Genomic DNA, 14,794 nt, shown 5'->3' with positions numbered 1-14,794 from the left:
ATGGGTGCTGCTTTTACTAGTGGGGTGCTTGTTCAAAGAGCTGGATTCTGTAGCTGCGCTCAGCTTAGCTGATCTTGGAGGGGTTGTGCCTGCTTGTACCAGGTCTGAGTAGTGTCCACCAGGATTACAGCATTCTTGTAACACTGCTGCTAGGTGTATTTTTATTTTCAGCAAGTGCAAGAAATGTGCTTGGTGCATCTTAGTGGTCCCTGCTTGTGGATCTAGGAAACAGAGCTCAAGTTTTAGGGAATACACTCATACAGATCAATCTAAGGTGGTTGTAAAAATAAATTTTAAATTAACAGGTATTATGGACATTTGCTTAATTTCAGAAAATGCTGTGGAAGTTCTATATTTGAAGGAACTTCAGGGCCAAAGAGGTAGAGCTGAGGTGCTCTAGGCTTTTGACTCCTGGTGTGTTGGAGACCTTCTGGACCAGACTCCCTCACTAATGTTGTTTGTCAGGGAAACCTTAAAATACATTGGTACAGAAAAAAACTGGGCTCCTGATTCAGTGGCAGATGCAGATTGCACCTGAAGACAGTTTTTGGGTGCAGCCATTCTGTGGGAGGTGATCTGCAGGGCAGAAGACTGAAGAAGCAAATACCATTCAGTTATATCCTCATTGATTGACGTGGCGGGAACCAAGCAACCAAATTAATGTTGTGGTGTGGTGGCTAAACTTGACGACACGGGAGATTCCAGCCTTGGTGTTCCTACGTAACTGTAGTATTGAACTCTTCCTAAGTGTAGCTTGCATTCTTCTTTAAATACTGTTTACATGGTAATTTAGGCCATTCCATAACTTACTATATTGGAATGATTAGCTCTCTTCTCTTTTGTCAAGGAGGCACAAAAATCTAAGCAAGTTTCAATCAAGGAATTCAGAGGTGCTGTTGATGATTCTTGAGGAAGCAAGTGATCCTGGGTTTCATTAAATAGCTTTTGTTTAACGATTACATCAGGAATCCCATGGGTGGAGTTAGGTATGATTTTCTTTTCCAGCTACATAAAACGTGCCGCTCCTCCCAAGCGGGTCATCTCCGTATTTCTCTCTAGCAGCTGAATACCTGCAGGACTCGATGATTCACTGGGAAACCACAAACACAATGCCTTCATGTTGTTCTTGTCAGGGAAAGTTGAGCATCTTGCAATCCAATCAGTATTTTAATGAGCTTTGCTACCAAAGCATCCTCCATGCCTCTCATTTCTGTGGTCATCTGTGTTTAAAGAAAAATTCCTGGGAAATATTGTCAGTTTGTTTGGGCTGTCCAAGGTATACCCTGCGGGCAGGAGGCCGCCCATGCTGGTAACTGCAGTGGCATATAGGTGCTAGTTCTCTTTTTGGCCTGTAAAAGCCCTGACATAACAGAGTAGTGGACACAGATCTGTTGGGTTTTGTCTCCCATCCTCCTGCTCCTCCCTTGCACTGACGCAGTGCTGGTGTGGCTTTCTGGAGCTGGGGCAGCTGCACAGCTCTAAATGTTGCTGTAATTAGGGAAGATCAAGAACTTCACATTCCCTGTAACAGTTTTCATTCGTAGCCAAAGGCTCACACTTGTGCTGCAAAACTTTCTAAAGCTGCAAAAGGTATTTTGTGTCTTTTTGGTGGTGCAGAAATGTTTGCTTATCTGAGTAAGAGCTGTAAAAACATGCAGCGCTCTATGGTGTAGTAGAACAATACTCATGTCATCACTAATCTCTTTCGGAGATGGTAAAAAATCTCTTGTAGCAGAAGTCAGAGGCTGGAAACTGAGTAAATTTAGAATCTGTACAATGTATGTATTTGTCAAAGAGAGTAACCCCCCATTAAAATAACTTGCTGAAGAGTTTATTAGCTCTGAATCTCCAAGTGGAGATTGTGCGCTTGAGTGAAAGAGAAGCTGCAGGTTGGGTGGAAGTTACAGGCTTGACGTTGAAATTATGGGGTGAGTTTTTTTGGGCTGTGTTAGGCAAGAGCTTGGGCTCAATGACAGCCCTTTCTGCCGCTGATGTCCACGCACATCTCTGCTTAGCTAGAGGGTAGGGAGGACATTTGTAGAACTGCAAGCGTCTCCTGCAGCTCAGTCTCGTCCATTTTCATCTGAGACTTCAGGGGGCCGTTCTAGGTCAGCTGTGATTTGAGGTAGGTATATAAAGTAGGCAGATGTTGGCATGTGAATGCTTACCCATGAGAACCTGGACTCTGAGCTGTAATTCATGATGCTATGGAAAATGATGAAGTTTTATTGCCCCAGATGAAAGGTTTGCATTTGTTGTCATTGGCCATTCCTGCCACCATCCCTCACAAACAGCTGTTTTAAGAGGAAAAAAAATCATAACGGAGAATTTTATACCTTTCTTTGGCCCAGGCGGAAGTCTGAAATAAGCTGTGAGGGCCAACTGTTTAACTGACTATACCGGTGTGCACTTGTAAATCAAGGAGTGTTACTGTACACAAGGAAGCTGTCATCTGGAGGCTTTGCTACGCTGTGTCCTTGGTCAGATCTGCAGCTCAGGGTCTGGTAGTTCTTGGAGCACAGGATTGCTGTTGCAGGTGTAAGGCTGTGAGAGAGGATAGGATGCTGTCTCCTGGTGTCTGCCGCCTTATCCTGTCTTGGCTCAGTGATTGCATTGCATACCTGCAGATCACCTGGTGAGGAGCAGTGAGCCTGGGGTGGTTTTAGGCAGTGATATGTGCTGGAACTGGGTCTTGGATATCACTGAATGATGCATGCAAGGCTAGGAGGCAGATGAGGGAGAATCAACGGTCAGGAGCTTTCAGTGAAGAGACAGCTTCCTGAAATAGCCGCTCTGGCTGCTGCAAGGCAATGGCTTTTGTGCTTACATAAGCTAACTTGACCTTATTTGTTCCCAAAATGCTTAAGCATGCTTATAAAACATACGTCACAGTCATGAGGAATTCATGTTTGCCATCTCCTTACTGTCAGCGAGGCAAGCCTTGGTGTCCTAATAGGTACTTTGGAGTTGACTTGTTCTTGTGAGGGTCCTGCTTGCTGTTGGTGCTCTTGGCTGCTTCTGCTGGATCAGTTGGGCAGCAAGCCTTGTCCACAAGCTCTGGGACTGCAAAGCTGAGGAAGCAGAGAAAGCCTTGACAGAGTTTGGGCCTCCCAAGTCCTGAGTAGTTACTTTACACAAAGCAGAACCTTGCTACAGTTGTTCAAGTTTATTCTGATGTTGGGAGTCTAGATGACTGGGTTGTGTTTACAGTATAAAGAAAGAGTTGCTTCATGTTGTAAATGACAGAGCTCACCTGAGATCCTACAGTTTCTGACAGAAACCTCTTCAAGACCTTTGTTCTCTTATCACTAGGTCTCAAAGCGCTTTACAAAGGAAATATGAACCAGTGGGTTGTTGATGTAATGAAGAAAGAATTTCACAGAAACCCAAGAGCTAATGTATTTATTTTACTAAAGTTGCTCGCCCTGTTTTACAGATGACACGCTTGGCTGGGAGCTGAGCCAAGAATCAAACTCGGATCTCCTGAGACATGCAAGAGACCCCTTTGTACATGGATAATCTGCGTGTATCTTAACAGGACAGCCCAGCATGTTGGATAGGAATCTCTGTCCCTGTGTTATCTAAGGAGGATGGTGATAGTTGTGAGTTCAGGCTGCCTGGAGTCATGCAGTGATGGTAGTGGCAGAGCCTGAGAGGCCCAAGTTCCCATTTCATGCAGGGAACTGCTGCCCCATTTTGGGGAGGGATCTCTGTGAGGTTGGTGCTAGGGCTTACACACTCTTTCTGGCTGTATCAAGTGCATCAATTTGGTCTTTCAGCACTCCCAGTTGGCATTGTGGGCACCTTTTGGTGTTTGTTCCCCTTTAGATGTATTTGCATTTTCTTTCTGATATGTTAACAAAATTGCTGTCTTGCTTTAGAGTGATCTCGAACCCATGCCAGTTTTGTAGTCACTCACTGACAGATTTGCGGCAGGAAGCACGGGATCTGAATACATAGTTTCGTTACCTTTTTTTGTCATCCCTTTCCCAGGGACTGGCTTGCCCTCCTGAACTGAGGTGCTTTGTGTAACTCCCAGTTTATGCTGAAACCCCTGGTTATGATGTGAAAGTCAGGGGGAAGTGGGAAAGGATTTTGTCAAATATTCCAGAAAATGTCTATTTTCATGGCTGAGTAACTCCAAAACAAAACAGCCCTCAGAAAACTTGCTAAAACTGCTCTCTGTGGCTTCTACAGCAGTTTCCTGAGGGTTTCCTTTGTCACTTCTGCAGTGAGTACATCATAGGAAGGGCTGAACTTTAGTGCTTTTTTTTCCCCTTTACTTGTTTTGTCAGTGTCATAAGGGATTGGCAGAGCAGATAGCATTCAGGTTGGCTGTTTGAAACCAAAATGGGATCAAGGCATCCTGTAGTGTAAAAATGTTCACAGACTCTGATACCCAAGTTCGGTGCAAGACCAAAGACTCCTGGTCACCAGTATAGGAGACCTTCAGATGAATATACACATTATCCTAATGACACATGTGATGCCTCCTTCCACTTAGGTGGTTGCTCGGACAGGGCGGGCAGCCGAAGGCAGGTATGAATGTAGACAGACAAAGGATTACATGGCCTGGGCAGGGGATGTTACAGATAACCCAAGCTCTCTTTTCCTAGACTTGTGTGTAAGTCATTGTATGCTCTCTGAAGACTTTTATTGTATGGCATTAGAAGGTTTTGTTGCTATTGTGGTGTTCAGTTAGTGATTTAAAATAACTATCTGGAGCCACTCAGAATGTGTGAGGGAGAGAGGGATGGATATACTACATAGTCTTCCAGTGCAGACATGCCCTTCATTTCTGAAGGGCATCACATTTGATTATCGGTGTCTTAATTTGTAGGGAGATAAATTATTAACAGTGACTTCATCAAATCTCTAAAAAAGCCATTCTTCAATTTTTTTTCATGAAGATTGCCTGAACTTTTATCTGTCCATCTTTATAAATTCTTAATTCATTGCCCTTTCTCAGCCTCTTAGCTTGTAAAATGAGGCCAGTAGTGATTTAACTGATATCTTTGACGTGCTTTCAGAATACTGGATGTCTCTGTGGAGAATTCATTTCTCCTCTGTCCTCTCAGCTGTCCTGGATGGTTTTTCCCTGCTGCATTTTTGTATGGTCTATGGAGGAAAACAAAAATCAGATCTTTAAACTTGGGAAAGCATTGACATTTTCTGTGAGAATAGCTTCTGGATTGTGGGCTCCTCCCTCTAATAACAGCCAAAATAAACACTGCAAGAAATGCCCTTTAGTTACACCCTTCAGTATGTGGGTCTGCTTTTTCCTCTACCTTCCCTCTCTCTGTTGGTCAGGGACAAGCAGAAACTTGGTGGTTACCTTCCCTTTGTGAGCATTTCTTGATGACTTGCTTCTGTTAGAGATGCAAGGAAAAAAGTTGGTGAACATGTAAACTATGTCTTCAGAAACGTGTTGAGAGAGAACAGAGGGAGGAGGGACTGTCAGTGTTTTTATTCCCCCTTTAAGTGCTCTCAGCAGGAGCTGCTGTGTTGTTCAGGTGGGTGTTGTGAGAACCTCTCCTTGTGTGTTTGGGTACTTTGTGCACATGGAAATGAATCTGGCTCTGTGTATAGGTGGAAACTGGTGTGGAGAGGCATACTCTTCCCTCTGTCTTCCATGATTTAGCCCTACATTCTAGCTTGGGTTCTATTGTATAGTGAATATTGTAATGAAAGAAAGTGTTTGGGGGTGGCTTGTTTGGGTTTTGAGAAGCTCAGAGTTGATTCCTGGCTCATGGTCTGCATAATTCAATCATCTTACTTGGCCTCTCTGTGAAATGGAGGGAATGATGCTGGTTTACCTCTTACCTCTCAGGAGAAATGTGAGCGTAATTACAGGTGAGGCGAGGGTGCTTACATTGGATAATAACAGGAGCTACGAGCATATAGAATACTAAAATACTTCATTTGGTTGTCAGCTTGTTGTTAGCTTCTAAATAGCAGAGGAAGGCTGTGCCCCTCCTAAACCTCTCAGCTTACCTACAAGTTGATGTGGGAAACCTTGTGCGTTGGCTCAGCTCATGGGCACACACTTGCAGGGCCCAAACCCCACTTGCTGGGGCCCCTCTGCGGGTGACTCCACCACGGGGACCTGAGCCCCACCAGCAGCAGAATGCCGGGTTCTGGCTTTGCTCAGGGACCCTGCATGGAGTCAGGGTGAGGCTTTAGCTTTCAGAGGCAGTGTGAAAGCAGTCAGCATGCTGAGATCAGACCTCTTCAGCGCTTTCTTCTTGTGTCTGTGGCTGTTCACTAGGGTGGAAATTTTGCTGAACTATGTGCTGCAGGAGAAGAGAGTTTACCTTAGCAACGTTGGGCTGTGCCAGGGAGTGTAAGGTTGTGCAGGGTGGGTGGAGGTATGTGTTCTGCAGAATGCACTTGGCACTGTATTCAGCCATGAGTCTGCACATTTATCCATCAGCATCAGGTCTGTTATGGGGGAGGAGGGGGAAGGATGGAGATAGCGCAGTGTGTGGAAAGAATGCAGGTTGGCTGGGCTCCTCCAGCTCATGGAGCAGTGATGGATCTGTCAGGCTGATCCCATGGAGGGGAAGGGCTGTTTGTTTTCAGCAATGAAATAGGCTGAAGGACGTGCTGGGAATGCATAAATATTAAATGGCATTCAAACTTTCAGCTAGGAAACGTGCTCGTGCCTTGGTAGCAGAACACTCCTGTGCACTCTGGAGATCCTGCTTTGTCTTGTAACTCTGGGTTGTGTCCCCTCCACTATAGTACCTGTGAAAGGGGCAGAGGTGCAGGCAGGATGAGGTTGCAGGTGGGAGTGAATGTGGAGACTTCCAGAAGCATTGCCTGGCTCCATGCAACAGCAAATTGCCATCTTCCCTGCTTCAGGGAAGAAAACTTCAGGCAGTGGCTGGGATGCTGACTTGGGCTCTAGACATGTATGCACCCTTTTTGATGTATGGCAAGTTTCAGGGGAGTCTTTGGCTTAGACTAAAATCCTACCTACCTGGGAAACAGAGGCATGGTGCTGTGTGTTTAACTAGCTGCTAGCCCTCTGTCCTACTTGTTTTATACTTTGTAAAGGTGAAAGAATGCTGTGAAGTTCAATGAGAGATGGAGCGAAGGTTGGATCCGGCAGTAGTTGGGATACCTCCATGTGTGACACAGGAATTGGGAATATAAGAAAATTGTTAAGATGCAGCGGGTGTGCATCCTTGTAGAACCCTGAGAAGCAGAGAAGCCCTTCAACAGCAACAGGCAGAGGCTTTTGGAAGCAGCATGTTTAACAGAACAAGACAAAAGCATCTCTGCCAGCTGAATCCATGTAGGGTGAAGCAGGAACTGCATTGCTGTATTGGCTTGAGATGAGATGGGGGTTCCAGCTGTGAAAACTGCCCCAGTATTTTTCCCTTTTGGAAAATGACCTGCCTAGATCTCCTGACAGCTCAGATGTACAGGCATGATGAACCATAACAGGTATTACGGAGCTGGAGCTGGAACTGGAACTGAGATTCCCTGTAATGGAATCTGGCTGTTTACTGAAGGAACAGAGTATAGGAGCAGGAAATAGGAGAAAATGAACATAATCAGCAAGTGGTGCAAGTGTAGCTGTTGAGCACAAGTTATGTGGTCTCTCTGCTTTTAGCATTGAGCGATTGGGTTATCTCAGGTTGGTAGTGCTTTCAGAGGGCAGGGGAAGGGAGAGCTGGATACCTTTGTGAGCAGCACATGGCAGAGAATCACAGAAGAGTTGGTTAGACGAGTTCTTCTGGGTTTTCCCTTAACCCTCCACCACTGACCTGTAGCATAGCTGGAAGGAAAATCCCTGCTTTGTGCCTCAGTCTTGCTATGTAAAATGGAGATAGTTGCCAACCTTGTGCAAGTCTTTTGTGATCTATCAGTGTCTGAGGCTCTCCTAAGGATGCTGCAGATGACTGAAATACTACTGTTCTGTTTAAGGCATGTTTACGATGCGTTGCAGTTTGACATCTGTTAACAGAGTAGCTTTTGCTTTAATTTATGATTGTATTGTATACATTCCCCAACTGAAATCATGGTAGGCCTGCAAAATGATTGACCTATGCAATTGGGGTGGCATCTTTCACATAGCTGAGTGAGGAGCAGACCAAAGCAATCCTGCTCTGTGAACCCACAACATGCAGACAATGGTCCATACCTTACTTAGCAAGAAGTTATGACAATACTTGAAGTTTGGACCCAGTTCCCATTGAAGAGACTTGGGAATTTCATTCCTTGGGAACAGTTCCCCAAAGTTGTGCCAGGTCCAAAGTCAGCTTCTTTTACATAACCAGAGTGCAGCATGGTTTGTATTGATGTTGCATGCTAACACAAATCCCATGGAAGCAAACGCTCTGCTGTGTGCATTCCCTGCTATGGGAGGATGAGAATGAAGCAACGTGTGACAGAAGATACCATCTCTTGCAATGAGTCATGGAAGGCACAATGAGACAGTGGTGGTGAGATCAGGAGCTGAACAGGAACTGGTCTCAAGTCTTTGAGGAGGCTTGTCTGTCTCAACCATACCACATACAGAGGTGCTGGTGTTTTTGTGCTCTTTGGAGTAAATTTATTTTACAGCCTTTGTAGCAGAAGGGAAGGGGAAAAGACACGTGTTGAGAAATAGTAAGACTTTATCTGAATCCAGTTTCCTTAAAGCAAATCCATTCTGCTTCTGGACTAGAGAGAGTTGTGCATTCTGTGAAGTACCTGCTGCTCCTTTGGCTTCTCCACCCACTCATATCCTCTTCCTTGTTCCTTCCTGGTCTTAAAAGCTATTTAAAAGTGATCCATTTCAGGAGGGAGCTATTTGTTTGCAGATCACCTGAATTGTACTGGATTGCTTCTGGCTGTTTATGCTACTGGAACTGTGCCTGTGTTTCCAGACTCATGCAAAACACTGCTTTTAATATAGATGCTTGTTCTTACAGCATTGATGTCACTAGACCGGTGATATCTTCTATCTATCTCCAGCTGGGCAAGCCACCCTTTTCATTCTACAGGTCTGCATGAATTTGGTTGGGCATGTCTCAGTTTCACAAGCACTTGAAAAGTGATTGCAGACTTGTGAAAATCAGCCCCTGGGGTGTTGTTCAGGGCTATAGGGCTTTTCTTTTGAGTTTAGGATGATTTGTTTCAAACCCTTCAAAGCGTCAGGGCAATTCTGGGAAGCAGGGAAGGCAGCAGGAACAGGCAGTCCAGTCAGTGTGATTTAAATGCAATCATCTACATCACTCATCTACGGTGGGGAGAAAATGCAATTTATTTTTAACACCTTAATTCTAAAATGGTTGTAGGTTGTATATTAGAAAGATGAGATGACAGTTGCCTTCACTTTGGCTCCTTCGCACAGATCTGCCCTCATTCCTCTTGTCCTGAAGAGTTGACAGGCTGTACTGATGTTCTCTCACACACATGTACTCAACTTAGCAAAATAAGGATCTCTCTGACAGCTTTAACCACAAGCAATGCTTGTTAGCCTGGCAATATCTTGTTCTTCAAATTGCGAGGAAAATTTTAATGCAAATCGTATTTTTCTATATTATTATTAATAATTATAATTATAGTTATTATTATTTCTTGTGGTAAGCTTAATAAACAGCGTGTGCATGGCCCATGGAGTGTTGTATCCTACATATTTTAATCACACCCCTCTATTTGTTTCTCATTTTACCTGAGACTTCAGAGCTGTTGAATTGTTTGACCTTGTAGGTTAATGACAGCTCTGGAATAGAGTTGCAGTGCATTTCTCTATATCAGGGGAGAGTAATTAGCAAGTTATTGATAGATGAAGTTGTGGTATGAATTCCAGCCAGCAGAACATAGTGGCTTTCTAATACAGGCAGCAGGAGAACCTCAGAAACCAGAGAAGAGCTGCAGTCCTTCCCTTTCCACTTCTTATCCAAGGGTCCAGACAGACAGACAGGAGAATTAAAACCATTTTCTGTGCTGCTGACCCCAAGGAACCCCAGCTGGGTGCATGAAATGATTCCCACATCCATGCTGTACAGACATGGGGGTGGGTGGCTGCTTCCTAACCATCCTGGTCAGGAAACAGTTGTATCTGCTAAAAGTGGTCCTTACGCTCTTGCTGGCCATCATTATTTGCCTGTTGTGGGCACAATTACTGAAGAGCTTGCTTCGGGCAATAAATTTCTTACTTTTCTCAGTGTTTAGTTTATTTGTCAGCTTTATGCTGACATAAATGGAAAATGGTTTTCTCAGAGTCCTTAAAATTACTTCCTTAAAGTGGAGCAAAAGCAATGGATGGTCTAATGGGAGAGATTGCATCTCCTGGGGAACTATGACCTTCCAGCACTGGGTAGAGATTTGGTGCAGTGGTTTATCAGTGATACAGGTTGCCTGAGGAACTGAGGATGCTGAGCGTGGGGTAGGTCTTGCCTGTTGGCTGGATTGGCATGTTCAGATTCCATGCAAAGGCAGGCTTGGCCACAAGTGCAGCCTTCTGTAGAGAAATAGCCTGTGGTGGGGCACACTGCTGTCTACAGTAAGCTTGTCCCTGCAAATCCTATCTGATATTAGTGTAATCCATGCAAGCTGTGGGGCTTGCTGTGGTGTGTGCATCCCCACAGAAACAGAGCAGGGAAGAAAACTACCATGTAACTGGGCTGCAAGGACCAGCTGCAGAGAGAGGATCAGCACCCCTGAGCCACTGGGCCGCCTCTTTGATCCAACCACCTTTTTATGGCTATTTTGTGCCCTTCTCCACTTGTAAACAACTGGCTTTTATTTGGCCTGTCTTTGGAGTGATTTTCGTCTAAGCCAGACCTTTCAGTGTTTCAGAAACCCTGCAGCACATAAAGGGAACGCAGATGAGGTTTTTCTCTCGGTCATTTCAGTGAATTTAAGCTTGATTGACAGGCCCTGTTGTAATACTGGCAACTGGGATTTCCTCGGCATAAGTGTTAATGGATTTTTGCATTAGTGCTTATGTGTAAATCCCAGCTTCTGCAGCTGAGTAGCAACATGTTGTCCCTCAGGTGAGTCTGTTGTCTGGCAGCCTCCTGGCCTTTCCAGGGTGGGGATAGAGATACTGTCTTTACTCTTTTTCTCTAGGAGACAGCAACACATCTCCAGTTGTGCTTTAGCTTAGGAACTAGAGAGCAGCAAGGTTGTGTGTTTGTGGTCTGCTTGCTCTTCTTTGGTCCAGTTGTTTCTTAATTAAGCTGGTCATCAGCAGTGCCCACCATGTACCCTCCTGAGCATTTCCAAAGTTTGATGGGTGTTGTGTTCCAGGGTTATTTTGGTGGCAGGTTAATCCTGCCATTCATTACTCATTTTCTGCTTTCTCCTGAGAGAAGTGATGTGTTTTCCTGTTTTATATGTGCTGCATGTCAATCTTCTCATTTCATTTGCAGGGTTTGAAAATGGTTGGCAAGTGTATCGTGAAGGCTGAGAAAGAGAAAGTTGCCAAGAGCTTCGAGCTGTTGAACTTTCTCCTCAAAACTGTGACAGAGGAGGTGAGTGCAGGACCCGATGTGTGCAAATGGCTGTTGTTCTGAATATCACCAAAGCCTCTTCTAAATGTCATGCTTGGATTTTACCTTGTGACTGCTACATCCCACCTCGTCTCTTACCAAAGGTACCACCCCTTGAGGGAATGCATAGCTGGGGTTGAGGACAGAAAAGCTCTTGTGTCTGAAGGAGTGATCCTTAGTTCTTATGAGCTCATCTCCCTGAGCTTGTTCAAGGATTTGTGCAGCATTGTGCAAACATATGTGGCATCTCCTTTCTAATCAGCAGAAATATGGGCTGGGATACGGTGTGGGTGAGGTGGGGTTTGTTCCAGATGATTGCTCTCTCCTCTCCACTGAACCCCAGAGATTCTGATTCCCTGAAACTGACACTTATTCAGAGGCTTTGGTAGTGGGAGTGAAGGTTTGTTTTCCTGAATGAAAAACATGAGAAGATTTTCTATAGGTGATAGGTCTCCAACGTGGTCTTATTTACTGGAGCAAAATACCACAAGCAGCAGAATTGCTGAAGCCCAGTTTCCTACTGATAAGCACTGAGCTCACACCACAGCCTGTTTCTTTGTGAAGAACTAATAGGAAAGTGGGTGGAGGAGAGAGATTATTTCCAAGGCTCTTGTAGGAACTGAATAGACTTTGGGACACTCCTTTCTGTCTGATTTTACTGAAATTATCTAGTGGGTTATGGAACAGGCAGCCAGAGGCAGCTTGATTGTGTTCTTTAGAAACCAGGCTGAAAATGCTGCTGCTTTTCTTTTAAATAAGTACATAGTCACTTGTCTTCTCCGCCTGCTCCCAGCCATGGACTGAAAAGGAAAGAGGACCAAAGGACCTTTCAGTACCCTTTATGCCAGTACAATTCTAGCTGCCAGACTGGTGTCTCTCGTGCTAGAGGCCCAGTTTTCAATCAAACCCTGTACCATATGGCCTGGTATGATTCACCAGGTTTTGCCCCCAAATTGAAGTGGTATTGCAAGCGGGGCTTAGGGCAGGGGCTTGGAGGAGCCAGGCAGGGTTGGTTATTCCTGCCATAGTCTTATCCTGAGGATGGCCTGGGTTTGAGTGCCCCTTCTGAGTTCACTCTGCAGACTGTTTATACTTGCCTCTTGCAGCATCTGCACGTGAAGCTGACTGAGGTGGAAAAAGTGCTGTTAGGTCTGAACCAGCCAGAAGGCATTGGGAATTCCGCACGTCTTGACTCTCTCTACTGGAATGTCATGCGTTGGCTGAATTATACGTATGTATACGCTTGCTACTTCGGCTTCTTGGCTTGCCTGATGCACTGCCTGCCTGTCTTCATTGATGTGGGGAAGTAGGAGGAGAAAGAACATCAAGGCACTGTTGGATTGATTCTGCAAATGTGAGGCTGGAGGGAATGAGTAGCTGTCCCAGAATGTGACTGGATACTGGAGAGTACATGCCAGGACCTTCAGTCCTCTCCCAGTGATTTTTCTGCTCCTTAGTGTCTGGATCCCCATCCCAATGCTTGGAGTGGTTGCCTTGCAGCTCTGAAAGCTGGGGAGCATTTGGTGTTCATGCTTTAGTGCTCCTGTGTTAAATGGCAGCTGGATTAGAGTTCTGTTCCAGGGCAGAAATGAAGTGTAGGATCTTTTCTCCTTCCTGCTGGCAGCATTTAGTGAGACACACAGCATTAGGCAATGCTGGGTGCTCTGCTCATGACTGGAGCTGTGGGTGGCCTAGCCTGTGGTATCTCAGCGCAGCAAGAGGCTCTGAGGGAAGCGCTGGCATGTGGCTCACTGTGAGAGGGTTCATGGGCAGGGAGGAATCGTACAAGGCAGCTGAAGCTGTTGTTGTGGCTCTTTCTAATGCTCTGAACAGGGCACAGTAGCCTCACCCAGCCTTATGACCACAGCCCTGGGCCCTTTTCCAGCCTCACACAGGTTCCCTGGCATCGTTACAGCCTGGTTACTTCTCAGGACTCCTCTCTGGGAACTGAGCTGGTGCGGAGCAGCATAGACTGGGTGGTGGTGAAGTTGCTGTCGGACTCTGTCAGAGAGCAGCAGCAGCAGTGGCTGTCTTATGTGCACACAAAGGCTGCCTAGATAAGATAGGAAAGGTCTGTCGGGGGTTCTTGCTGGAAGATGACCTCTTGGGATTGTTAGCACAGTGAAGGCCTGGGGCTGTCGCCTTCGACTTGCAGACAGTGTCTCAGTAGCCTTGCATGGGGCCACAGGCAAGTATGCTTGACAACGTACAGTGTTACCTTGTCTGTGGAATGGGTATTCTTCCTCAGGTCTCCATGTGCCGCCTTGAGTCCTGGTCCAGCTCCTGCTGTTCATTAACCAGTCCCTGTGCAGACTGAGGACCACCTGCAGGGATAACGCTCCTCCGTGCCTGTGCTTCCTTGCACCTTTCTTGTGCTTCTGCCTGTTTGTGGACTGCCTATCGCGTGGATCATCGCGCTGTTCCCTGGCTGTAAATTAAGTTGCTCTTGATCTTTGGTGTTCTCTCCGCAGGAAGCCCAAGAAAGAGAAGACAGCCAATAAGCCTAAGCAGGAAGCAGAGCCGCTTAAGAGGAAGAAGAAGGGCTTCCTGCCAGAGACCAAGAAGCGCAAGAATCGCAAGAAAGGCATCCAGGAGAATGGGGTAGCACCGGCAGCCGGTGAAGGTGGAGAACCAGCAGCCCCAGAAGAGCAGCCCCTGGGAGCAGAAACCCCCAAGCAGAAGAAAGGCCTCGTGCTTGGTGGCAGCAAACACAAGAATCAGAACAGAGGGGTCAGGGAGAACGGAGTGGCAACAGCGGGCAGTGGGGAGGCTGCTGTTAATGGAGGAGATGCTGTGGCTCACAAGAAGAAGAAGAAAAAGAATATGAACAGGAAAAGAAAAGGTGATGGCAGCAACGAAGCCGAGCAGGTTCCAGCTGCAAAGAAAACCAAGGAGAGTGTCAGCCAGGAGCCCCAGCAGAAGCAGAGCAAAGCCAAGAAGAAAAAAAAAGAGAAAAAGGCTCCAGTGCTGCAGGACTAAACTCCATGGACTCACCTGGGGCTGGCATGGCTCAGGAGACTGTTTTAATATCTTTTATACTATAGTTTTTATGTGCTCCATGGCTTTAAATAAACCTTCCATGATGCTGAGCTCTACAGCTGCTGTGTGTGGAGGATTCAGCCCAGAGCACATGGAGCTTCAGGAGGTCACGTAGCCTCCGGGTTCTGGTACATGCCCACCCTCTCTTCTCTGGCAGTGCCAAACAGCCTGTGCTTGGGAGCACAGACTCCTGTCTCCATGATTTCCCAAGGCAGAAGCAAGTGGCTGGTTTGGATTTCTGGAGGAGCTGTAGGAGGTGTGCT

General features: G+C 46.1%; 1 protein-coding gene across 1 annotated transcript in view; it reads left to right on the top strand.

Moving 5' to 3' along the window:
* MYBBP1A (MYB binding protein 1a) overlaps window positions 1–14,589 on the top strand; it is a 59,098-nt gene extending 44,509 nt beyond the window's left edge. The window contains exons 25-27 of the mRNA XM_030472268.1: window positions 11,373–11,474; window positions 12,599–12,723; window positions 13,964–14,589. Of these exons, the coding sequence (XP_030328128.1) occupies window positions 11,373–11,474; window positions 12,599–12,723; window positions 13,964–14,471 (735 nt within the window). The 3' untranslated portion in view covers window positions 14,472–14,589. The remainder of the gene's footprint in view (window positions 1–11,372; window positions 11,475–12,598; window positions 12,724–13,963) is intronic.
* The last annotated feature ends 205 nt before the right edge of the window (window positions 14,590–14,794 follow it).

This window comes from Strigops habroptila (genome assembly GCF_004027225.2).
Source record: "Strigops habroptila isolate Jane chromosome 13 unlocalized genomic scaffold, bStrHab1.2.pri S16, whole genome shotgun sequence".
In the NCBI taxonomy this organism is placed as follows: domain Eukaryota; kingdom Metazoa; phylum Chordata; class Aves; order Psittaciformes; family Psittacidae; genus Strigops; species Strigops habroptila.
Note: the sequence above shows the minus strand (reverse complement) of the source record. Positions and strands in the feature narration are given on the sequence as shown.